The 27,255-nt window shown below is 41.1% G+C and overlaps 1 protein-coding gene across 5 annotated transcripts in view; it reads right to left on the reverse strand.

Moving 5' to 3' along the window:
• Nucleotides 1-12,138: 12,138 nt before the first annotated feature.
• The window catches only part of SYNE3 (spectrin repeat containing nuclear envelope family member 3), a 60,533-nt gene continuing 45,416 nt past the window's right edge, over nt 12,139-27,255 (reverse strand). For 2 of the 5 annotated variants that reach the window (XM_042871314.1, XM_042872829.1), the window contains exons 18-19: nt 22,600-22,816; nt 12,139-15,613 (exon numbers count right to left, since the gene is read on the reverse strand). In XM_042871314.1, coding sequence (XP_042727248.1) covers nt 22,619-22,816 — 198 coding nt within the window. In that variant the 3' untranslated portion in view covers nt 12,139-15,613; nt 22,600-22,618. Of the gene's footprint in view, nt 15,614-22,586; nt 22,817-27,255 lie in introns of all 5 variants that reach the window. The other 3 variants (XM_042873670.1, XM_042874425.1, XM_042872068.1) reach the window with 3 other exon arrangements.

Genomic DNA, 27,255 nt, shown 5'->3' on the forward strand with positions numbered 1-27,255 from the left:
CAGCATGGCATTTAAATGACTGAATTTTGAGCTCATACTTTCCAGGGTAATTCATATTTAATTTGAATTTAATTATGTTTTTTACTTCATTTAATGATAAGCATAGATTTACTTGCATGTGCAGGGTTAGGTATGTGTTCACGTTCTTTGCTGAAATGAGAATATTTCTCATGAGGAATATCATAATTGCATGTATGGAAAGGAATTGATTTTTCCTAATGGGTGAGTGGATAAGAATGCAGCTTCCAGTTATGAATTTATTTGTCTTATTAGTTGAGAGGTGATTTATTAGTCCTTTCTCATTACTGACAGTAGCAGGTTTCCTCCCACCTGGATGTAACCCCAGGACTCAGATCTCTCCAGCTAACTCAGACTGCAGATTTAGCGAAACCCTTCCTTATCAGAGTTGGTTTTACAAAGAGATTGATGTGCTTAAAATGTTTGAAATTCGGCAGACTCAGATTTAGACTCTGTCTTTGAGATCCTTTGGTCTCTTCCAACTCAAACGATTCTATGATTCTGATATATTTCAGGGATGAGATCCTCACATTACTTCCAGTGAGACAGAAAAAAGTGAAGTCACACAACTGTGAGGTGCAGAAAGGCACAAGCACATCTCTCGACGTGTCTTCCTCTCCACTGAGCAACAGGGTTTCAGCATGACACAGAGAACGTGCCTCTGTCCTGGAAGGGTTTGATGAGCACAAGTGACATGGGCAGTGGTGATAATAATAGAAAAAGAAAGGTGAAAAGACTTGAGATTTAAGAGGGATTTCAAAGACGCTCCAGGAATACTAAATATTGGGTATTACACAATTAAGTGAAACCTTCTGCTGGTATAAAGTATATTAAAAAAAATAGGTCTGTCTTGAGTAGAAGTGTGATGCCATGCTGCTTCCATTATATATGAGTAGTAATTGGAAACAGGACATCTGCAGAAATTAACCATTAACTGTTGAGCACTAAAATCTTTAATTGAGTTTGTAAGCCCTTAATGGCACAGTTAACCTCAAACATAGCTCAGTGCACGCACTACCTGGTTAACACTGGTTAATAACTCTAACAGCTGATAATATTTCACACCCATGAGAGCTCCAGATTAGCAAGAGACTCAGTGGAATGAGCTCAGCTCACCACTCTTTTGGACCACAGACATAACAGCTTAACCTTTTTGCTGTAATGGGTCTTTTCAGGTTTTCCTCTTCCCAGAACTGCATGTGATGAGAGCACCCCTACATGCCTGGCTTTGCAAACTGCAGACACCATGTCCTCAGAGCACTTCATGGCATAGCAGCAGATGGAAACTGTGTGGGCAGTGATGGATGAATACGCATCAGCTGGTGTGACAGCTGGAAGAGGTGGCTGGAAGTTGCAGTTTCCTTGGCAAAGAGTGATGCTGTGAATAACTAGAGGAGAGCAGATCTACCCCAAGATATCAAAGGGAGTTGGAGGGATCTAGGCTACAAGGAACAGCCTGCTGGGCTAAAGAATAACTCAGAAATCTTAAAAACACCATTCTTGACCATTGAGCTGTATGCCAAGCAAATTTCAGGACTGTTGCAGCCTAGGAAGTCTGGTTCAGGACATCAGATTTCAGGAATGTAGACTGTTTAGACAGACTGGTGCAAGAAATAGAGCTAAGAAACAGGTGGTAGCAGAGCTGCTGAAAAAACACATCTTTGCCAGCAGTTCCAAGTAAAACATGACAAGGGGTTTCAGAGGCATCGCTCAGTGGTATCAGAGCTATGTTTCCTAGTTAAGAGACTTGTAAAACCAGCTTTGTTGATAGTGACTTCTAACATGTTTCTAAGGTAGTTAAATGAGTTTATTCCAGAAGTATAATAATTAAAAAAAACTCTTTGCATAAGTAGAATGATATTTTTGATGAGACTCAAAATCTCAGTGCATTAAGAAATATTTTTCACCATCTAAATAATCAGTGTTGTGACTGACTTCAGCTAGTTCCTGGAGGCTACCGCTGTTATTCTGTGCAGGGAGTTCTCTGAGATGCCCACAGCTGTTAGGACATGCTGCTGAGATGCCAGCATGGACTTCTCCTTCCTTTACACTCTTCCAGGCAGCACTTTGCCTTTCCCATGCACAGCGTACAGCCTGAGGATTCACCTCATGATGGGTAACTGTGCTTCTGTGGCCATGACCTACAGCACACAATGACAGAAAGTGAAAACCACCTTCCTTCTCAACTTGCTTGTTTTTCTTAATGCTGTACAAAAAAAAAAAAAAAAAAAAAAAAAGGTGTATTTCTGTGAATTCCTACTTGTCATTTTCGTCACCAGTTCTGAACATCACAATAAATGTGACATTAAATAATTGCCCATTTTTCTGTCTGCTCTTACAGTTCACAAAATCTCATAGTATGCTGGTACAGGGCAAATCCTAGGAGCCAGCAGATGTCTCTGAAACTACTTTTCTTGTCTTCATACCCTAGGAATCTTCTAACCAATTTTGGCATCTCCTGAGATATTTTGCTGACCACAATAAATAAAGCACAGATTGCTGCTCGGTGCAAGGTGTGGGTTTGCATTTAATGCAAACCTCTCTGACGTGGAGATTGAGTCCCTTCGAGTCCTCCGTTTTGTCACCTTTTACAGATTCGTCTCCTAGGCACCCTCAATCTTTACTGCCTCTGACTTTGCTTCCTGTGGGCTTGCAGTACCTGCCAGCATCAATTGCTTTGCAGCCATTATTCCTTTCTTATTTTCCCATGTGTTTTTATGGCAATTTGTGCTGATTTTCTAGACTAGCTGGGGTATCTGGGGCTGCTTTGTGCCTTTGTTGGATGTTTTGTTTTTCTTTCTTTTTCCCTAATGGCAATGACTTTATTACATCCCAGCCTGTGTCTCCAGGCCTTATGCTCTGGGATTCCTGTTTGGTTTTCTCATGGAGCAGCCCTTTTCCCTTACCATTTCCCTGTTGCCTTGTATTGCGTTTTTATTACAGCAGAGGCTGTGCCTACAGGTCCTTCAGGCTATTTGTTCTGAGACTTTTATTGGATTCTCAATATATATGTTTGCCATTGGGGGTCCTTAGCTGGTTTCCTTACCTATTTTATTGAAGCTGTGGTTCCAGACAAAACGTTAACCAGCTATTTCAACAGCAATCTGGTTTCTCTTCTGAGCCCTTGCACAGTTTCTTACATGTTTGCATTGGCTGAGTTACACCTCCTGCTTTTTTTGATGTTTCCCTCACCTTCAGGACCTTTTGTGGAGTCAGTCTGGGTGCTTTTCTTCATCTGTCTCCATTTGGCTTGGTAGCACAACCAAACCTTTGTGGCAAGTGGCAGGCGGAATAGAAAAGGCTCAGGATCCTCTGCAAAATGAAAAAATCCATGGTTTTAGCTAGAAAGAGAAATGCAGATCATGTGCCTGTAAAAAGTTGTTTCTCAATAAATTGTTTTTTCACTTGGGATTGGCAATGCTCCACTGGGATCCACGGGGAATGAAGAGAGATGGACTCAGTGTCTCACAGACTGATGAGATTGTCATCCTGGGGAGAATTAGCTGGGGAAGCCATGGTGTGATGTTACAGGTACATCAACTGATGAACTGATGCTTCAGATTTGCAGTTCCTTTTTCCTCCCCAAATACAACACTTGCACCTATGAACAAGTCTTCATACAACAGGGTGATGGTTGAATGCCTTGGTGCCCACTCCCACTGCTGAGCCAGCGCGCTGCCCAGCACCCTGCAGGCATGCAGAGGGCAGTCAGCAAGAAGCTGATGCTTAATGCTTCAGATGAGAGCAAGCCTGTCTCCAGCCTAATCCTGATCTCTTAAAGTCATTTTTGGATATTTCATTGGTTTTCTATTTTTATCTTGGATAAAAAGGCTTATGGGATCACATGTGTTTCTGTGTGCGTGTTTGCATGTCTGTCTGCTCTTCCCTTTGGAACAAATGGACCAGTTTCAATCAAATCTGATGGAGGAATGAGAATCACAACAATCAAATCTCCTACAACTTCTGTGTTAAAGAAGCAGACAGGTAGAGGAGAGAGATGCTATTAACAGCCCAGGAAGGGAAATCACACAGCATGAGGTCAACTATGTAAGACATCAGAGAATCCACACAGGAAGGAGACACTCTAAAATCGTTGGCTACAGGAAAAGTTTAGATCATGGTTAATGCTTTATTAGACATAAAAATCCACCCATCATTCAAATTGTCTTTCCTAAATGAAGTACATATCCTGTGTGCAATAAAAGGTAATTCCGATGGAACGTTTTCTGGGCTAAGGGCATTCATAAAGCCCTCTCTCACCTCTCAGAAATGCATACTGCAGCTTCAGTCTAACTCAGTTAAGAAGAAAAAAAAAAAAAAGGCAACAAAACAAATGTCAATACAGATACACCTGAAAGAATAAAGAAAGGATCTGCCAGGAGTTTCCAGGTGATCTGACTGAGCCTTACCCAAAAGCAAGACTCAAAAGGCCACACAGGAATCACAGCCTCTAGACAAAACTACTGGCTCCCGTGTTCCTTTTTCCCTTTAGCATGAGCTGCACATCTCCCCAGGGCAAGGCAGGTTCAAGCATGATTTTCTGGGCCCAAGAATATCTCTCCCATCCCCACAGCTGAATTTTTCATAAGGACCTATCATGCCATCTTAGTTATAACAAGGCTCTGAGCTGCTGGGTAATTCCAGGCAAGGCACAAGATCACTCTTTGCAACTCTGTGAGGTAGATGAACCTTGAAGGAGATCTTCTCTTATTTATTTCTTATTTCCTGCATCACAGTGAGCTAGGTATAGGTCACCTCAGTTCTTGTAAAAGAATTACCTGGTGTTATCTGCAACCAGAAGATAAAGGGACCTTGATCGTGCCAAAGCCAAAGTATTTGCTGTTGAAGTGGACAACCTTCATTTGTTTAGTTTCTTGAGCAACAGCTTGGAATTCTTTTAAAGCATGCTCAGATGCTGCCCTTATCTATATGCCAAGAGGATGGGTGGGAGAAAGGATCCATGAACATCAGCTTGGTGACATTAGGCTTCTTTCTCAGGCCAAGAAAATCTGAAGTATCTAAAGCTAGTACATGGAGGACAGTAGAGTTTGAGAAAAACACAAAATGACAAGGATAATGTGCCTTCCTTCAGATTGCAAAGTCCATTAATACTCCTGGTGTGAATGTGGGATACTGAATATATCAGCACAGCTGGGAAGGTTATCCTAACTGACAGGCTCTAACAAGAAACATATTTCTGAAAATATCAAAACTACTTTCCGTATTTCTGAGACTTCTTGTTGCAAACCCTTTTTCTCCCTCATTCTTTTGCTGCAAACACGCAGTAGAAAGTTGTATCACACATCGACGGTTTTTCATCTGCTAAGGGACTGAAATTTCTGAATGCTTTACAATAAGAATAACCATCACCACTACCACCCCCTGTGTTATTATCTTTGACTAAAATGTGGGACAAAATAACAATAGCAGTTTTAATTTATCTTAAATGAAAGCAGGTGGCTATATTCTTAAGAGCACAACTCCCATTTATGAGTTTTGACTAAACAAAAGGCTCACTCTCTATGCCAGAAATAGTGGATATTTTTTTCTGCTCTTAACAAAATTATAATCCTTTCTTACTGTGGTACCTATTGTATCTCAAAGCAAAGCACTCAAATCCAGGTTTAGGTATCAGAGACCAATGTACATACCTGGACCTGGGATTCTAAACTGTGTCTACAGCACTTCTTTCTGCAGCACCCATTCCTGCTGCTTGGTTGTCCATTAGAGGAGACTGTTGGGATAGCCCACAGTCTAGGTGCTGAGTAACACAGCCCCAGGCAACTGCTAGGAACAGCTCAGGAGTGAGGGCTAGCCAGGAATGACCCCACAGGCACTGAGTTGCAGCCACCTGGTTTCACACTAGGTCATGGCATTCCTCTCAGTTCTAGGGATTTGGTTTGCAGACATTTAATTTACTTGTACAGACATAGTCAAAATGCTGAGCATGTTCAACTTTGAAATACAAGCATAAGTCCTTTTGGGAATGATGGCTTCTGGTGTTTGTTTCCATTGTTGTTTATCAAGAACTATCTTTACATGACTTAAGTCTAAACTTACTCCCTGTCAGATACCAAGGTTTTGTGATATATAGGTAATGCAGTGATACAGCCATCTATTTGACTACTTTAAAATTCTTCAGGCCCACTTTGATAACTACTTCCAATTTTTTGTTTTTCCCAAAGTCTGATTTTCTTTTAACTCCTGATTTCTTGAAAAAGACACTTCAGGTGGTGTGAATTAGCCTAGCTCTGGAGAAGGTTGGTCTCAAGATGTATTATTTTGTGCCTTTGTGACCTGCATGAAATCTATGGCAAACCTCAGATGTATTTTAGTGGGAGAAGTAGCAAGTCCAACACTTCCATCCCTGGGGAACAGGAAGGCGATGCTGAAAGAACCCAAAGTATTGCTTACTGAAATACATTTGACATGAACTACTGAATAGGTAGAGTCCCATGACTAAAGGCATCCTGAAATGTGATAAGGCAGTCAGAAGAGAACTTACTGCTTTTCAAAAGAGAACACTGGAACTATACAAGCACAAAATGTATTACTTGATAATGGATATGTTTTTGGCAGCAGTATCATGTGCGTCTACAAGGTCATTTATGTCCTGCAATAGTTGCTTTATAATGAAAGGCAAAAAAACACCCACAGTAACTAGATCCCCCTGCATCAGGAAGGCAACAGATTCCTCTTTACTTGACAGATTTCAGATTCCTTTATCCTTCTGTGAGTCTCCAAAATCCTCACATTTCTGTTATGTTAAGATTCTTCTCATCCCTTCCTCCTTTATTCCTACATGGAAAGTGCACATCAAACCTTTATCTCTTTCTATTTGAGCCAAGCATCTTGATTTCACTCTTCTGCAGCACCACAGCTGTGCGTGATACTGCGTGGCTTTGGAGTGCATGGAAAATGAGGAGTCCATCCCACAGATTATCTGTGACACTCTCAAGAATTTAAGTAAATGCTGCTATTTCAAACAAGAGATGAAGTAGCAGCTGGTTTTGGCTGGCTGAATCAGCAGAGGTTTTACAGGATGTGATGGAATTTAAACACAAGTGTCACAGGCCTCGGTAAAGGAGCAGTGGAAGTGGAGCCTGTCCTGTTCTCTGAGGGAGCATGCACGACCTTGTGTGTACCCACACATGTGCCCTAAAGAGCTCCCTGTAGCAATGGTACAAGCTAGAGGTACAAAAAGGGAGCCTGACTATATGCAAAGTGAGCATGTGGGCCCCTGCAAGGAGGTCTGACCAGCTAAAGCCTCAAAAAAATAAATAAAGCAATGGTGTCTGTGGCATTATGCTGGCTGGGACACAGCCTGACCACCCTCTGGTGAAGAATGTTTTCCTAACACCCAACCTGACCCTCCTCTAGCACAGCTCCATGCCATTCCCTCAGACCCTGTCGCTGTCAACAGAGAACAGATACAAACCATGATCTGTCATCAGAGGTTTTGCCAGCATTGCATAATCTTGACCTAAAACTCACAATAGGCACTATGATGCTGTTGGAGGTATTTTGTCTGCTATGTGTGTGAAGGCATAAGAGAAATGCAATCTGTAGCCACATCGTCCTTAATGGGCTGCTATGCTCGTGCTGAAGGTAGCTGTGCAGTGGTAGTAGTGGCATTAGGCAATGTCAGCCTCAGCAGCCTCTGGGCCTCTCTGTATGTTGATGGAGAGCACAGGATCCCCTCAGGAGCTGTGGACTGGGCTGCTGGACTTGTTCTTGGCATTCCCACCCCACTTCCCAGCTGATGCCCCTTGGCGCTTCATGAGCGAGATGCAGCAAGTAGGCTTACAGCCTTTGGAAGAGGAGAAAGAAGGAGAAAGTGGTTGTGCTGACTTGGGAGAAAGATATTTTTTGAAGAACCCCATTGCCTGGTGCAAAGCATGAAGCTTTTCAGTGGGTGCCAACAATTTGGTCAATACAGACAGGCAGGGTCTACTAGTTCTGATTGCCAGAACCTCTCCACGTGCACAGGGCCCAGCTTCCCCTTCTCTTCCAGCTTATCTCCAGCAGCATTTCTTCCAAGCTAAACAAAATCAGGGGCTTTTAGGAACTTAGAAATGTCTGTTTAGCTTCAGCTTCGATAAGCTCCTGCTTCAACTCATTCTTAATGTATCAAAATTAAATGTTTAAACATATTTATCTGGTTGCTATGGTTTTGCCTGATGCGTCAGACAGTTTATCCATCAACTATGACAATTGAATAATATTTTTATTTTTAGATATGGATTGCAGATCCATCTCTACATATTGGTCCCGTCCTCCCCTCGGACTTAAGTTTTGAACTCACTGGAAAATCTGTTCCATAATACAGTCGGTAAATGAATTACAGTCACAGATGGCCCCTGGAGATTTCATACATGCTGCAATTCATTTGTCAGGAATGGAAAAAAAAAGACCCTGTCTTGTGAGGGTATTATCAGAGACAGCAGATCAGACGCCGTAATGCTGCCTTGCACTCTGGATTCTCCCCATTTCCTAAGCTTTTATGACTCTGCATTTGCTATTCCTGGATTTGAAATTTTTTAAATGGAAAGTCAAACTCCAGAATGAAAATGATTGAATGCAAGGGACTGCAGCATTTATAAATTAGGATTTGTTTTTACAGGCCTGAGAGAAACTATTGTGCGCTATTGCAGAGAGATGCTCAAGAACAGCAATGTTCTGTTTGGGCAAAAGTAATTATCAGAAGGGACTTAATTCACAGAGGACTGTTGGGAATTAGTCAGACTCTCAGACCACCTCAAGTGGAAGAAAATGCTAGAAAAATAACAAAAAAAATACAGTATATAATTTTACTGCTTGTGTACCTTGTTCAGTGTAGCCATGAAGCCTCCTTGCAAGCCAGCACAGGGGTCAGTAATCACTTTGCCTCTGAATGGAGGAAGGAATGGAATGTCTGATGTATCAGGCAATGGTGAAACCTTCCTTCTGCAACCACTACAGAGCATTCAGCTCCCGAGTGAATATGACAAACCTCTTTTTGTTTATGCAGTGATATATAAATTAATACAGAGTAGAATGTAGTGTGTTTATTTAACTGTCCACACTGACACAGTGTCACCCTCTTGCACAGCCTGATTGAGAGAGGAAATACTTACTTCTTCTGAACAGCCTTTTCGGAGTGACTTTTCCTACCTTACATTGCGTCCTACTATTTGGCCTCATGGACAGCACAGTCTGATGGACAGCTGTGGGAAATTGAGCAAAGAAGGTGTTTTTCCCAATCTCATACACAGCAGCTGATGCTGAGAAGTGGCTGAGAGGCCCCACTCTGTGATGGGGCTCATTTTGGAATCCAAAGAAAAGCACCTGAAGCCTTTAGCTCACGTTTCTATAAGTGGCTGTGACCCCAGGGAGGGTTCTGCCCCCCTGCAGACCCTGTGCCAGGGCTGAATGCGGCAGCATGGGCACACATTACTCACACGTTGCTCACAATTAGTCCTGCAGCTTGAGGTTACGATGCTCTGGTAACCCTCACATAAAGCTGAGTGAGGTAAGCCTGTGGCCGTGCAGCTCAGCGCATCACTCCGGATATTTGCATGGCGACCTGGGCAGGGTGCTGTGGAAGAGCAGGGGCGGAGATTGCTGCTGTGCTTTCAGCAGCCCCATCATTGTGCAGCTGACAGCAGTCAGCGTCTGCTCCCTGTCTCTGTTTGCACTTCATCGAGTTATCTCCTTGCAAGCGAAGAACTCCCAGCTGATTGAACAGCGCGTTCATCATCTGGATTGCCCCGGTATCTCTTTAAGCATTAATGGTGCCATAAAAAGCCCACCAAAAAAGCAGAGGGAGATCTGCTCTATTTTCCACTAAAAGCTTTTGCAGAGCCAGATTAAGATCCAAAGTGAAAAAAAAAACCACCAACACAGAACACATCAAAATACACAGAACTCCAACTTTTTTCCCCATTCAAACACTGATCAAGGAACATTAAACAAACAGATTAGTTCTGCTCTTATTTGTTTGTAAAACAAAAAGCATGAAATATTTAGCAGCATTGTAATGCAAACCAGATGGGAATAATGCGGGCTTTCAAGGCTGCCTATAGCCGCCCCTTTCATGCTGCTGCAGCGGCGGATGGTGCAGGCAGCCCATTAGGACGATTTATGAACAGGACCGCCACAGAGGGAGTTCTAGCGAGAGGTCCGCAGCTCATACAGAGCAACCCCGATAACATCTGTTAGGGTTATTCATTGAAGAGGATTATATTACAATCCTTCTTAATACCACGAGTGCTACAGTAAAACCGGATGAAACTTCAGTTTCATTTGCTCCAGCAACGTGCGTTTATCGGGGAGTTCTTCTGCAGTTGGAAGCAGAGGCTGCGTTCGTGGTATGTCAGGGAATGAAACTTAGGAAGACTGAAATATTAACCTGGGAAACCCCAGCACTGCTTTTAATCTCTCATGGCCACAAAGCTTGGCTCTGGCACGCCATCAGCCCTTGTCCATGGAAAGCCACTCTCTGTTAGCTCTCCAGGGCTGAGATTGATTTTATTTAAATAGTTCTCATTCGGTAACCTTGCTCCATCCTCCTTTATTTAAGTCTTTGTTAATGATATACTTTTTCCCTTAATTTACCTAATCTCATAATGAATGCTCACATCCAACATGACCTCATTACTCTGGCAAAGACTTTTGTGTGCGTACAATTTAGGGCACAGGCGTACAGCAGAGGAGAGCTCTCTAAATGAAGAGGTTTTAAGCATTCGCTAAGATTCTCACTGACTAAAAGCCAGATTCTTACTCCTGCATATTGATTTATTTCGAACAGTTTCAATGCAGCTGGGCTGATTTACTCCACGTTAAGGTCTTTCCTAATATTGTTATTTATTGAACTTGCCACTGTTTGCTGCTGCAACCTAAACAGATATTTCCATCCTCCAAGTAGCGTTGCTGCCTGAAACAGGTGACCCAGTAATTATGACTTATGAGATTTAAACCTGCTCAAGAGTATTTTGGTGTTCTGAAAAGTTTATAGTAATTCTCATTGGCTGTACTGGTCCCACTGAGTTGTTTGCAGAGTTGTCTGCAGTCTACACTTGATCAACAAAATGCCCATCCACCAGAAAAATGTGAGCTGTCTAATCTACTTCTAGGCCTGTTTCTTTGTCTGAGACAAAACTGAGTAATCCCAAATTTCCTCGCTTGTTCCAGAGGACCTGGCCTCTGGCTGCACAAAAAAAGAAACTACAAGAGGAAAATATGTTTTTCAAAAGTAAAATAAAATAAAATAGATTTATTTCATGCACTGGCTGCAGCCCTCAGAGCAGTTCATCTGCCTCCCTTCATAGCTTTCACTTGTTTTACACTTCTGGGAGGGATTTGAGCTGCTGTTCTGATCTTGACACAGCTATGGTCAGCCAAAATATTTGCATTTGTGCTTCTGGGGCCTTAGCAGGAGACAGCTTATGGGCAGGCACAGAGCCACATCACACGCATCTTGAGAGAAGTCACAAAGGCCTGGCTAAAGATCAGCGTGTTCATAAACCCAACCTATGGGTTAACCTAAAATCACAGTGGTTTCCCACTCCTCCAGAAGGAACTGCCTTTATGCCAGAGACCTTGGCAGGCTGTGTCTCATAAGAACTCAGGAAAGAAAACAGCAGTGACTTGGCTGCTAATGAGAGCTGTGCATCCCCACATGTGTGCTGTGATCATCAGTCTTTAGAGATGCCAGCAGCAGCTACAGCAGCAAACTGCTCACTTACTGCACGGGGCTGAAGGCAACCTCAGGTCTGAGGATCTGACAAAATCCGCATTTGTCTCAGTAGGTTTAGGACTGAGGGAAGCAAAAGAAAGAGGTGTGTTAGAGCCTAACCACAATAAATGATATTGAATTCTACTGTGATTTAGCAAATGCACATTTTCTTTGTGTTTCAAAGAATTCTATTCAAACAGTGGCACAGTGTTACAGAAAAGCTGGCATTTTCTTTTGAACCTCACAGGGTCAGAATGGAGCATTCTGCAAAACCTTCCTCCAGCAGCAGCAATTTTATCTTTGCTTCACTTGCTCCGGGTGTTTCCAGGTCAGCCCAAATGCTCTGATGATGAGAAATAAACACAGTGAAAATGTGAATCACCCCCCAGAACAATTTAAAAGTCTTTAAAAAGAAATACTTATGTGTTTATTTACTGCATTATAACTGCAACACCAAATACATATTTTTTTCATTACAGAAAAGGGTACATGCAGTGAAATACTCTGACTATATAGCTTGAGGCAACACAGTTCATTGGTAAGAGTGAAGCATCAGCACAGTCACAAGGCTGGGGCTAAGGGTTAGGAACTTCCAGTCTCTTTATCCTGCTTGCCAACAGCAAAGCCACATCATATTTCATTTGTCATTAAAGGATAAACTTTCAGAACAATGTGGCCTGATCACAGAACAACCCACTGCCCTTTACTCCTGGAAAAGTCATACGGAATCAGATTTTTTTACTTGAGAAAATACACTTTTGGCAATGCTGATGAACAAGCAGTAATTTTGCAGGCAGACAGTAGAATTCCTGCCATGCTCCACCATGACCACAGCACAGACTGTGGGTCTCCACTACACAGGTGCCCCCACTGCTGCTCTGAAGAATGAAATCAGGCCATTTTCCACAAGATTGCACTGCAGATATCTATTGCATTGGGTGCTTAATCCACTATTTCAGCTGCAGAAGGAGCAGGTTTGCAGTGCAAAAGGGAATGAAAATGCTGTCCTGAGGCACTGAGAATATAACTTCTTCCCCAGCTAAAAAGTCTCATTCTTTATTACAAAAGGGCCCGAGTCTGGCACTGCTATTCATCTATCAGAGGCTCTTATTTGTAATCTGTCCTGTGAAATTTCACGGGACTGTGTGAAATAAGTTCCTAAACAGTGTGAATAAATTCCAGAATCAGGCCCCAAGCTGGCACCATTTCCAGCATAAACTCTCTTGATTTTCAGTCAAGACTTTTTAGTAAGTGCTACATAACACAGCCCAGACTTGCAAAAAAATGACCTGATTTCTTTCCGCACATCTTGTGTAAAATAACACTAAGGACAACTTAACTTCGGCAATTTAAATGAAAAATAAAGTCAGTCTTTCTATGCACTTCTATTTTTACATGATTTCATACAGACATTGTACAGAAGCTTACAGCTCCTGGAGATAATTCTAGCAAACAGGAGGACATATACGAAAACAAAGATCTTCAAAACTACATGGAAATCTGTAGAATAAAATATATATTTATATATTATTTTCCAACAGGCAATAGGCAGTTTAGAAAAATATGAGTGTTACAGTCCTTCTGAATCAATAGTCATACAAAGAAAGGTTTTAAAAAATAAGTTTATCTTTTCAAAAAGCCACTTTTATAAGAAAATAGACTGGTCCACATTTCCCTGAATAAGCCAGAAAGGTTAAGGAAAGGTCTGGGCAAGACAAGAAGTCTGCCTTGGACTTGATATCAGCTGTGATAACATGCACATGTACAGAGGCAGCTGCTTGGCTCTGGTATTGTTTACCTTAGGAATGAGCCTAATTTATCACAAACGTATTTTAAAATCATAAATAACATGACAAAAGCGGCACTGGTCCCTATAATGCAAATAATTATTCATACAAGCAAAAAGTGACATCAATCCAGTTATTGTGACACTTGAAAAGTATTTTGTACCCAGTGGTCACATTGAACAGCACACGTATAAACACTGATTATTATTACAGACTCTCCTATCAGCTACTATACACAAACAAGAGATGTTCACACTGTAATTGCTCCTAACATTTCTGTTCTACTTAAGTATTAGCACTCAGGAGAAGCTGGGCTGGTGGAGGGGGGGGCGCTGAGCTCAAGGCAGGATTTCAACATGCAGAGGGTATGGGGTTCTGCTCCTCCCCACTGCCAGCCCTGGCCCCTCAGAGGAGCTCTAAAGAATTAAAACTGTTCACAATGTGTGCTCCTGTTGTGAACAGCCCTAGGTTTACTTGGTGCCCAGAAGCAGGTGATCTAACATGGGGCACACAGGTGGAACTGAGATCCATATCAGTAAACCTCTAATTCTGGAGAGTTCTCATTTTCATTCGATGCAACTTATAAAAGAATACCTTGATATTTGCTAACTTTCATATTAAAAGTAGAGAGTGGATTGATTATAGAAAACTTTGCCTTGGTTTGTTCTTGACAACTTTTAAATACATTATTTAGAAGCTCTTATTGATTTTGTTCAAAACAGGAGTAGATTCCTTCTATTCTTTTTTGTGAACCATATGGGATATCTATGCATCCTAGAAGGGAGTTTCAGCACATTTCTTTACATTTTCTTCTTGCTTAAAACTAAACAAAAGCACAAAAATAGGTGGAAGTAAGATTGATGGTGTGCTGGTGAGGGGACCCAAGGCAGTTTATAATCCAGCCTTGTTCATTAACTTGGGCCCGAGACAGCCAGCTGTTTTGAGAAGTGAGGACAAGTCTTCTGCAGAAGCACTGCAAGTCAGTTATATTGCTAGCAAACAATAATGCAATTTCAGGGTCTCCTGCTACATTTAACATCAGTGCAGCGTTACGTATTACAACAGACAATGACAGAAGAATGCGACACCAGTGGTATTTCTCATAAAGTTGTTTCACAGTGGTCCAGCATGCTGCAAGAGATGAGAAAAAGGTAAGAGGGCAGCCTGGAGGCTGGGCAGGTGGAGGACACTCTCCTGGAATCAGTGATAAACTGGGTTAACACAAATTAGAAGGAAAAAATGGAAATAATGACAGTGATCAAGAGCAATGCATTCACTGAGACAAAACCAGTGAGGGTTTCAAAGAAGCATTGCTGACTTCCAGTCAACCAAATGTACGGAGCAGAAACTGCTGTTTGAGAATGGACACATGCTGAAAACATGCAGCATCCAAATACCTTCAGAAATAGCTGGTGCTCAGCCTGTGCTTCTCAGGTTAAACTCTTACAGGATCTGATCTAGGAAGGTAATGGGAAATAATCCTGGATGCTTTTCAACCTCAGAGGCCAAAGCCCTGACTCAAAGTTAAAGCTCATTAAACACATACCTCTAAACATTCTCAGCTTCCTTTTAAGACATAATTTCTTCTAAAAGCTGCACTTGAAAGTTACATTGAAGTGGAATGTCATCTTTCTTTAAGTAGAACAATAATTACACACCCCATTACATGTACGAAGGTTGCTCCAAAAGTAATGCCTCCTATTTCTTTCCATGGAAACGATCACAGACGCAAAAGGCACAATAACAGTATTTGATGGAGCAAATTTTCAGCTACAAAATGCTATTTTTCAACATAGTCACCACCATTAGCTACGTATTTTTGCCAGCAATGAATAAGAGCCTGCGTGCTGCGCTGGTAAAAACCTACATCAGTGGAGGTGACCCACTGTTGCTGTCACCACTTCTGAAATGCACCACCCGCTGCCTCACTGTGCACACATTCACCACTTGGTCTCCCAGGACATCCTCCAAGAATCAATGGATGTCAGCGGGTACCATTTTTTTCCACATGGAGGAATTCAGTGACAAGATTTTGCTTCATCCGTGCTTCCATGTCAGATGTCAGTTTGTCAGAGTGCCCGTCTTCTGTCATCTGTCACAGAGCAACAAAACGGAACAGAATATTGGTGGGAAGATTCAGCCTGTACTACCATACCACCAACATCTGCCTCTGACATCATGGGCCAACATAATAACATAGGAGGCATTAATTTCAGAGCAGCGCCCATATATATAGACACATATATCTTTCTTAGCCATGGTAAGTACCATACAGAAGTATTGATATCTGTAGTGAAACCAAGCTTGTGGTGTTCAATGCTTATTCTTGACAACAACAACAACAAAAAAACAAACAAAAAAGATCTGGTTTTGAAAGCAGGGGTATTTAGAAGCAGTAACAGCTCCAGGCCCTGACTGAAGGCCTCATGCAAAGCATGGGGGAGTCAGCCGGCAGGCTGCAGCCTTCCTTTGGTTTTCAGCTGCCCCAAACTCCCCTTTCTTTTTAAACGTATATCTTTAGATCAAATAAAATTGATAAAATAGTTTGTTAGGGAACTTAATGAAACCACCTTGATAAAATTGATAACTTTTTTTCCTAACAAAACAGAAAATAAAAAAAGAGATCCTGGCTTATGATGATGTGTAACAGGACATTCAGCCATTCCAGGCAGCTCAAGGGCACAGTGCACCGAGGAGACAGTCCAGCTCAGATGCACATGATAGCATTTACGTAGGCAATAACAGCCAAGGGTAATAAGAGCTGAAACTGAAACTCTGCCCCTCCTTGCCAAATAATGGGCAATTTTTTTGTGCGAAGATTGGATTAGCAATCAAAACCTGCTTAGAGAGAAGAGAAAAAGCACCTAGGCAGGCTATGAACAATACTAATGATAGGGCTTTCATCACCAGTAATGGTTTGTTAGCAGTTCTTTGGACACCAAGGTGCAGATGTGAATATTGAGGACAGTCTCTGAGCTCAGAAGGCGGATGGGGCAGAAGGCAGATGGGGGCAAGACCTGGTCAGGAGGCTCAGGAGAGATGGTGGCAGGGACCAGAGCCCCTTGGATGGCTTCAAAGACTGTTCTGGTACAGGTGGAAATGAGAAAAGGCAGAGCATCTGCAGGAGGAACTGCAAGTGGGGGAGAAGACAGGGCAGGCCACCAGACTTGGATTAGGATGTTCAGCTGGGAGAGAACACAGGAGACAGGACTGGGTGTGGGCAAGGAATGGGATTAGCAGGGATTTGTTTTGCAACTCTGTTGAGAAAAGGCCACAATACAAATTCAAAGGGTGGGCTAATCTGTGCTGTGTAAGAGAATGGTGACAGAAATCGCCAAGTGCATGGCTGACTTTCAACATAATAAATGGCAGAGAAAACTGGGTTCACTTTAATAAGGAAACAAAGTAGACAAAATGTGAAAAAAGAAAGAGGATAAACGATCTGGAGAGGGTAACACTGGTTTTCCTGTTTCCTTGGATTCAACACTCAGGGGCCAGAAGAAGAAAGTCAAACAATTCCCACCAATGCAAAGTCAGCTCATTGGAATCCTTTTTTCACACAGCTTGTAGGGAGGATATGGAACTCATTGCTTAGGAGCCAGAAAGCCACTAGCATATAATAAGGTACCAAATAAGCTCACCCCCCAAATCCAGGAGACTGAAGGCCACATTTAGCATTTACTTGGAAATGAATTCCTATTTCAGTTCCATAATGAACCTCTAATTCCTATCGATTGAACAGAGACCTCTATGATTATCTTTCTATCCACAATAGCATTTCCTGTACCTTTTCCTGGAGCATCAGCGCCTACCACCTACAATTAATCTGTCACTGAGCTGTTTGAATCAGCAGTTTATTCTGCATTTATTAAGAGAAAAAATTCCTTGAAGCTCAAATTTCACCTACAGTGAAACTGCCTAACGAAGCCTCTTTCCACAGTCAGCAAGGTGAACCTGGATGATGTCGATGGCCATGGTGAAAATTTTGTCAGGCAGACAAGAAGGCCAAAGCTTGTTCTTGTGTCATTAGTTCTGGGTTGCTCTTGTTAAGTCAATTCTACATGTTCATCTCTGGCATCAAGATACCAGGTTGCCTTTTGATGTCTCCTGCCACTGAGATGTTGTATCTTCAGTGGTGCAGTTTCATCTCCTACATAGTTTAATAGGAAGGTGGATGGCTCACTGATGCTACTACCTAACATCTGGCAATTCCTGAGGTAAGCTAGGTAACAGGTATCATTCAGGCTACTGCTTGATTCGGTATATTTATAACATTTATTTCTTTGTTTTCCATATCTACTGATAACTCTCTGGTAGACACATTCATATTTTAAATTCCATAGATAAGCAAATATATTTTTTTAAATGCTATATTCATGCATCTTTGCTTTGTTTTACCTTTGAGCAAGTGCAAAATAAACCAGTAATTCTTAGACATATTTGTGCCAGTCAAAAAGTGACAAAAACATGCCACACAGTTTCCCAACACCTATGACTAATTTGATTTTAACCCACTATAACCTATTGTATAATTATGTTTAAATATGACAAAAATAGTATGATTGCTTTCTGAATGAATCATGATGTCTGTACCAACGTTATCCTTAGCATTTTAATAAACTGGCTTCTGAGAGCCAGTTTTTATTTATTTTTTTCTTGAGGAAAGAAGACAATGCACCTTCCTGTCAATACAAGTTAAAGGAATTCCCATATAAGAAATCTTCAAACCTTCTTAATGTTAATGAGATGTGTATGCACACACATCAAAGTAAAACATTTCCTACTTGATACTGGAGAAGAGATCAAACAGGGCAAACTCCTGAGGCCGTGGAGTAGTTTAACAGAACATAACACTGACATGTTAGAGACTACCATATGACTATCTTGTGATGGCATTTTTCTTGGAGACATTTGTTATTTCCGAGGCCTTTGATTATTCTAATGGAAACGGAAAGTCATTGTAAAGCTGCAAATTGTCCAGCAATTATCAGCTGTTTCCATTAGGTTATTGTCTCAGTCCGGACAAATAAGCCAGTATTTTGGAATAAATGATTATCACTCTGGAAATCCATTCTGTGCTAACAGGGGAATATGATGTTTTTAATGCATGTGAAGAACTGAACAAGTTTTTCATAAAAAGATTTTTGGAGAATGCATATAAAATAATATTTAATACAATCTAAATTGCTAGTAGGAATTAGAGAAAGGGCCACGTGGCACAATAACAATTTTCTACCTCACAATATTGCAGTCATGGAAAATTCAGTTGAAAGCGTCTGGCTACAAAATCAATTACAATTTATAAAGTAGGTTTGCTTTCACTCCAAAGGCTGGGTTTGAACCATGCCCTTGGGGCTGTGCAGAAGTCTTGCTTTAATGCATTGGCATCAGAGTATAGGATTTTGCCTTCAACACTGAAGAGTCATTAATGTGGTCAGTCAACTACCGGATCCAATAGGGCAGACAAGAGAGCTTGGACAGAAACATGAGAAATCTGCTCTGTGAACAGGCTGGGTGTCTACACACAGTGTGGGCTATGTGGCCTGAGCCAGATGCACAAACAGTCTATAAGTTTGAACATAATCTATCTTATAGGGCTTTGGCAGCCTGACTGGCTAGATCTGTGTTAAAGTAGTGGAAGCATTCAGGTATGGATGCTTATCTGTTTTGTAAATCCCAGATTTTGGAAAGGGATGTTTTAAGACAGGGACCCCAATCTGAAGCTGAGTTACAAAACATCTCAGTTATGTACAGATGTCAGAGATCCATGAGCTGAGGGTTTTATAGGCACAAAAGCAAGGCTATAATCCCCAAATAACCTGTGAGCAAAGATTCAGATGTTAAGAACAGTGCTCAAGATTTCAAGGATGGATTTGGAAATAATATGAGTTAGTTTGTGCTTTTGGGAATCTGAGCTTAGCTTATTTTCCTGGAAGTTGAAGTGCCTTTTGTTTTCATAGTTTTTTCTATTCATGTGATTAATATTTATGCACACTTCCAGCTATCAGTACCTTTAACTTTTCAGAAAAAAAAAGGGGAATAAAAAAGAACACAAACTTGGATTTACATCTCAAGTTTACTTTTGTGATATCTAGAATTTCTTCTTAGAAAAACAAAGGGCCTAATTTTCATCTCACACCCACATTGGAAAGTGAGGCCAATGGCATTATAAAGATATGAATTTATTATAAGTGCTATGAAAATCAAAGTCCTGTGCTTTGATTAGCTTCCATTGCAAAGATGTAGAAAGATTCACTTATGTGAGATTACTCAAGTTAATGAGAATAGATTTACTGAGATTTAAAGTAAAAATTCCAAGATTATAGACAGAGGATTTACAGAATGCAAAACCAGCAGCAACAGTGCTTTTGTCACATTTTTTTTTTCCCCAACTGTCACAACACTGAAACATCAAGGTTCTTGTTCTGTTGTGGTCCTTTCTTCAAAATATTTTTACCCAGTGGCATACTCCTGGGGTATCAAATTCATTTGTCAACCTATAAAAGTCATCCAGATCAGAAAGGCAGGGCGAAAAGAAGTCTGATGTGAGAGTTTGTGGAAAACTTGTGCATCTCCCTGCTGATTTCCCCTGTAGCCATACTTTTCCTCATTATTTTTAATTTCTTTTTCATCACTTTTACTTTCCTCACATGGAAAGGCAAAAAAATAAGAAAAAAAAAAAAAGGGAAGGCAATGTGGCTATGCCAGAGAACAGCGCACACATACACAGAACCACATAGCGCAGGTTCTGTTACTGCCCCTCTTCCCCCACACTTCTCTTTTGTCAGAGCATTTCATTTGAAATGGTGATGTGGATGATGATTATTAGCTCCTCGCTGTGGAGCTACAGGGTTCTTCCCCTGGGGCTGGCAGCAATTTTTAGAGAAGCACTGCGGGAATGTGCATGATTCTTGAACAGCTAATGAGGGGAGAGAAGGAGGCATGACCTCCGCCTCCAGAAGGAACATTTGCAAAGAAGGAATTCATTCACTCCACTCTCTGATGACTTATAGCTCTCCATCTGGCTTCTCCGTGGCCGAAATCACAGACTCTGCCTTTCCTCACTCTCTGCTTAGATAGGAATGCATTTAGTTATCACTCAGCATTGCTCCTCACCTCCCTGCTTCCGTCCAAACTCTGCATCTCTCCTGCTGCCTCCTGACACTTGCACCAGTTCAGATCCAGTGAAGACATTCCCCTTGTACTCTACCCAAATATCTTTCTTGCTATCTTTTCTCTTTGCTATATACTCATTTACTCTCTTGGCAGAAATTTGACATTTTTATGCAACTCTAGAAAAAGCAGTGCAGTTGGAAGCATTATGGGGAAGCAGCGAAAGAGAGCTGATGGCAGAAGAGTCTCCCCAGGACACTGAGGAAAGGCCCTGTTGAAAACTCTTACTGAAGAAAAGGTGTTTAACGTGATAGTTTCAGTACTTTTGCAGGGAGAGGGAATAAAAAACATTCAGAAACCTTTCCTGCTTAGAGCCTTATTATTTTTTAAGAGACTTTCTAGACTTTATAAATTCCTCCTTCTCTGTCTTTATCTATTTTTCACATCTGCTTTTTCTCAACTCCCTTCTTAGCCCCCCAGCTACTAAATAATTTACCTGTTCAAGATTTAATATTATTTGGAAGCTTATTTGGAAAACACCAAATACCACCTGCTGGTACTGACAAGACAAGCTTCTCCTACAAGAAAGCCAGGGTGGGAAAAAATAAGTGTTTCTTCTGTTAAATTTTTCTCTTTTCCTTCTATTTATTTTCCTCCTGGCTCAAATGCAAGGAAATTAAGATGTAGCTCTCAGAAATGGTAAAAAAAAATCAGAAATTTAAAATTCCCTCTTCTCTCAGGAATCAATGAACCAATGAGGTAAAACACCATCAAGAATGGTTTCATCACAGTAAAGCTGAGGTTTGCTTTTACATTAAAGCCCCATGTTAAAATGTACATTTAAAATTTTTATAAATCAGGCATGAAGCTAGAAAATAAATGGCAAATTATCATCATCTCAAGCCTTTAGAATGTAGATAAGTCTATATTTTGATACATTAAGTTTACACGGTTTAACAAACCATTATGTAAAAACACCCTAGAAATGAATCTTGTTTCCAGGATGGTGTTATTAAAGTACTTCTGACTTTTGTAATGCTGACATTGAAGCAGGCTGTATCACACTGTTCAGGCTTTATGATCCATTCCCGAATGCCTCTGCGTAAAGTAAAAAACCAAAACAAACCAAAACAAACAAAACTCTCCACTGCTTTTTGGAGGCAAAATCACTGATATGAACTTCCATTCAGTGCTCAGGAATTTGTTCAGAAAATTAAGGCCTTATTTTAAAGGTTCTCTGCAGAGATGTATCATAAAAAGTTATTTTTTTCCAGCTTTCCTCCCACTGTATTCTACCTCTCCTGATTCAGGTGGGTTGGAGAACACAGTAATTGGTAAAAAACGAGAACAAGAGAAGGCCCACCCCCATTCCTATTGAACTCAGTGGAAAAATTTCCATTACCTTCTGCAATACCTGCATCTGAATACTGAAAAAACAGATCAAGATTTTAAATAGAATTGTCCCATTTTTCCTCGGCTAAATGTCAGCCTCAGTAAATCGTTCATTCTCCTATTTGCATTCTGGTGCATGCCCAGATCTTTGTGTACATGCTGACTTTTTTGTAAATAACAAAAAGCTGGTTTTAAGTAACACCCAAAATAACAACAGCAAAACCATCATTCAGTGGTCCTTATTGAAACACAGTAAAAAGAGAAACGTTGCAAGATTGCCCTCAAACAGTGGATGAGTGGATGGTGAATGTTTGTGTGGCCACAGGTGTGCATTTATATATATATTTATATGTATATATATATACATATATATATACACTCATACACAATCTCTATATACACATTATAAACATAATAACAAAACACTGTAAAAATATTAATTTTGCTCATATGCTTGAGCAATGTGGACTATTTTTATGATGCATTTTTGTGATATATCCCGTTGATAAAACAGCTCTAAATCTACAATACTTGCAATTATTAAAAAAATGAGTCTGTACTTTTGTGAGTCACCTCTTGCCGTGACAAGCAGTTAGGTTGGAGGTGGGCCCTCGTATCTCAGCATCAGGTTGAAGGACCGGGCAAAGTTGTTGGCCAGTGTGCAGCTGTGCGTCTTCTCTGCCAGGGGCAGGAGGAAGGCCAGGAGCAGGAGGAACAAGAGGAGCAGTTGCAACGGTAGCGATGCCCAGCATACTCGATGCAAGAAGGAGCACATGCCTCCAGAGCGCCTCTGAAAGACACAAATCAAAGAGCTACTCAGAAAAATAAAGAACTGAGGAGGTACATGTCAAGTACATCAAACTGCAAGGCAGAGGGGCAGAACAACCTACACTGCCCACAGCAAAACAGATTTTAGCGTCCAGCTGACTGACACTGGTGCTTCAACCTTTTAGTGACTATGTCACTATTTTAAAGAGTTCACTGCTGAAAATTTTGTTCTAGCATGAAAACACTGCTGACTTTTTAAGAGGAGAAAATGATTGCCTCCAAGTCCTTTTCCAAATCAGAAAGTGGAAGTTACAAATGCTCACACCAAAGCTGTCATTTCGTCTGCTCACTGTCAGCATAAGGCACAGCAGCTCAGCATCAATATCTCATGTCAGTAGAATACAGGTGCTGGTGCCTAGAAGAGGGGACCCAGCCTTCTGCTCTCTGACAGCAGATGGAGCCTCATTTGCAGCATGTACAGCTGGTTACCCTCTCTCCAGCTGCCATGTGCTCCTTGAATCTTGACTTGGGGGTGTAAGAGGCTGGAGGCAAGAGAAAGGGCCCTGTATTGCTGTCTGCCTCAGTTCCTCTTACACTTTCATCGGATGTGAAAGAATGAGAGACAACAATACACTGACCCTGGGAAGGACATTAAGGTCACATTTATTGCTGAGTAGCCACCAAAGAGGCACACAGAAGTCACGTTATTTCTCCTGATGCAAACTCAGAGTGGCTCTCTTAACCTCATGAATTCAATCTGGATGAACACAACCATGAGAGAACATATTTAGAGCTAAAAAAAAATCAGGAAAAATTAATTAAGAAGTGAGATTTTCACCGGCAGCATTCTTGCATATTTCCTGCCAACGGACTGAACTGTGCAAGCTTCATTAAATATCAGCAACCTGTAAGGGCCTCCAGAAAAACAGGGCTCAGTAATTCACTTTTAATTTCATCAAATATGGATTTATAGTCAGAAAGTAGAATTAATGTTTCATGCTGCTCCAGTGGTAGATATCAACCTACATCATGAATATCCACTCAGAATATCCACTGAAGTGAGATCCATGTTTTTCACAGAAGGAAGTTAACTCAGATGAGCTTGGGTTGTGTTCAATCCACAGGGAATGTCAGTACTACAATAAAATGAGGACTCCTGGCTGGATATATGGTTTAATGGGCAGCTGACAGCTTCCATTTTCACTGACCATTATTTGTTTTTTAATTCTCCATTACATCCATGATATGCAGCAATATCATGTATATTTATTATAGTACGCCATCTATGAGGCAAAAGGCCTTTATTAGGTTCCAGAAGACATGGGTAGGTTTATTTATTAACTAGTGATTTATTAATCACTAGTTCTAGTGATGGAAGAGAGATGGAGTTACCTCTGCACTGGAACAATTCAAACCATGCTCCTTCTACCACTGAGATGTGATAGGATTTAATGCTGATATTATTAAAGGCAAGGATCCTGACATGCAATTAACTGCTCAACAGTTCATTATGGCTAAGAGTCACAAGATGTTCCTTACAAATTCCAGATGGGAATTAGAAGTCCATCTGTCTTTGACACTCGGCTGTGGCAAGGACTGCCAGACTTTGTAGCACCACCTAAAACATGATTTATAGCTATTCATCTTTCAGTGTTTAATTTGAAAGCTACCTAAATCAGCTGCAACACCCATCCTCCTGCCTATGAGCTGGTAGGAAATAGTGGGCTTTTTCAGTTGTGCCTCATCCCTGCTCCTGTTACAACCCAGGAAGCAGGTGCCCTTTGGTCACTCAGTTTGTCTTTGATTTCCTATTATGACCCCACTGCCAACGTCAAACACACATTGTTCCTACCCCAAATCAGTAGTGATTCAACATTTCATTCAGAGCAGATCACTGACTCTAAAGCAAAGACTATTAATGCAACTCTAAGAAATAAGATGAAATTCAAACGCTGTTCATCAAGTGCATTGTTTTTAGATCCACGGGAAGGAGCTGTAAAAGGGTACTACCTTTTAAAGCTAATTGACCAGAAAGAATTAATTAGAAATGGCCTTATCAACAAGCTACTGTTTTCGCTTCTTGGAGCTTTCTGTAGGGTAAGATGCTGAAGCTAACCGCAGAAGTTCCTAGCATTAGAATAATCTGTTGACGAAATTTTGCAGGGGGGTAGAATTTCAGAGAAGGATAAATATTTTGTTTTTATCTGCTGCTTCTCTCCTGCTGTCTTGCTAGGGTTATAGGCATTTGTGTTTGATGAACTTCTGTCTTTGCTGCCTAGCTTTTCTGTTTTGTTTGACCACACAGCAAGGTCAGAATCTTACATTTTTGAATCCATTTGTTGCCATGGAAATGACTCTCCTCTCACAACCACAGCATTATGATATCTCTGCAGGATGGAAGATGAGGCACACAAGAGCTGTGAGAGTTTGGTGCTTTCAGCAAATTTGCAATGATAAGTCCTCATTATATGAGGGCCCCAACCTGCACACACTGAAATCCATGGGAGATTTACCAATAACTACAGTGTTTGCAGCAGGATTATGCAGAGATACAACTAAATAGAGTCTGTATAGAGAAATACTTATTCATGGAGTTCAACTGATACCCTTACAAATGAATTCATTACTTAGATGTAGTGCTGGTAGTCTTGCGTACATAAATCCTACATTAATTTTGTTGTTTTGAGCTGTCTGGAACAATTTGTGACAGGATTTTGTGTGTGCATGTGCTAGCACTGCTAGAGGTGCAACAATTTAAGAGTAGAAAATAGGTGAGTTACACAGCTGAAAAAGCGTGGAAGTCTTGGGACAAGTATGAACAAAGAAGCACGTCAGTTTTACTAAGGATACATCAAGATATTTTTTCTGTACTGCAAGAGAGATACTTTCACAGGCTGCAGTCACCTGTGAATACAGACTGACTGTAAGGGAATTCCTGAGGCCAAGGTTAAAACCTCTGCTGCGCTGGGCTAGGGGTGATCAAGGCTGTACAAGTGTACTGGGATTCAGGACCACACTCCCAACAATTTAGCACATCATTCTGGGTTAGAAAAGGACAGTCTGATGTGGTTCCACCCTTGCAAAAGACAGTTTGTACATTCCATTTCCATGTGAGATCAAAGGTGGGAACCACAAACCTCACTATATGGTGGAATTCCTTTTTTCCAATCACTGCAGCTACTGGCACCAGTACAGCTACTACCCATCACCCACAGTGTCTGCAGTGTGTGTCAGATCCAGGCTTCACAAAATACTCTGAAACCAGATCCCTCTCTGAGAAAAACTGGCAATGCTCCACCAAAGTCAACAGAACTTTAATTTCCACCATCTTAGAATAACAGTTGGAATACTTGGGTATTGAGCCAAAGTGTCAGAGACATTTTTGAAACACACACAGAAAAGGAATAGGTTGATATTTAAAATGAAAATATACATTTAAAGTTCACCATCAAGGATAAATGCCTGTTCCCTACCCTTTGTCCCTCAAAGTATCAGGAGAAGCACGGATTGTCAAGAGGTAGACAGCTGTGTTTTGTGTAATGCTAAATGCAGGCTTGTTACCAAATGAATTGTATTGGCTGTGAACATTCATATTTGCACTTGATTCATGTTGGGAAGTTTGAATGACAAGCATTGGTTTAGACCTAGAAGTCCTTGGTTACTTAAATCTGTTTGCAGTTAATAACTCCTTACCCAATGCACTGTGAAAATCACTTGGACAGGGAACAGCGGAAAAGCACTTTAGAACTCACTACCTAATATTCCTGTATATTTTGTTGAAGTGCTTTCTAAAAATCACTGCACCCCCTGGTTTGCTGCTGACCACATTTCTGGATGTGTGAAAAATTGTTAATCTAACTATATGAGGAAGCAGAGGAGTATAGCATCTAATATCATTCTCATTAATGTTTTTTTTGATGTTTTTGTATGTCACCAACATGTCTGATAGAAGTCACACCTGTACCACTGAATCAATAATTCAGTAGAGAAAAAAGATCACATCTGGATTAATTCATTTTATCTTAGAGCATTTCACTGACAGACTATCCCAGGAAGAACACTGCTGTCTTAAAACTCCTGTTCTTCCCATGCATAAGGGGAGCTACTCCTTAATATTCTCAGCCTGCAGTTGCTTTCAGCTCTGAGTATGTCCTCAATCTGATGCAGCTTGTCTATCTAGTTAACACTCAATAAATCTTTCCTCTTTGTACTTATCCAGTTTCCCCTTGAATCTATGCAAACCTCAGTCTATGCGTAAGCTCTCACTATCATTTAACAAGGAGTTCTACAGGTCAAGTAACGGTGACATGAAGAAGAAAACTCCTTGTGTTAGCCTTGAACCTAATCCCCAGTTCTCGTGGAAAGTCTATCCCTAACTGTACTCTGCACTATTCATGAAAACTCTTGAGTTAAATGCTTAGACAGGATGAATCCTGGCTTGTATCTCCTCAGTGGGCAAAT

Source organism: Lagopus leucura, unplaced genomic scaffold (genome assembly GCF_019238085.1).
Source record: "Lagopus leucura isolate 7727_CA_CO unplaced genomic scaffold, USGS_WTPT01 Super-Scaffold_1, whole genome shotgun sequence".
Lineage (NCBI taxonomy): Eukaryota > Metazoa > Chordata > Aves > Galliformes > Phasianidae > Lagopus > Lagopus leucura.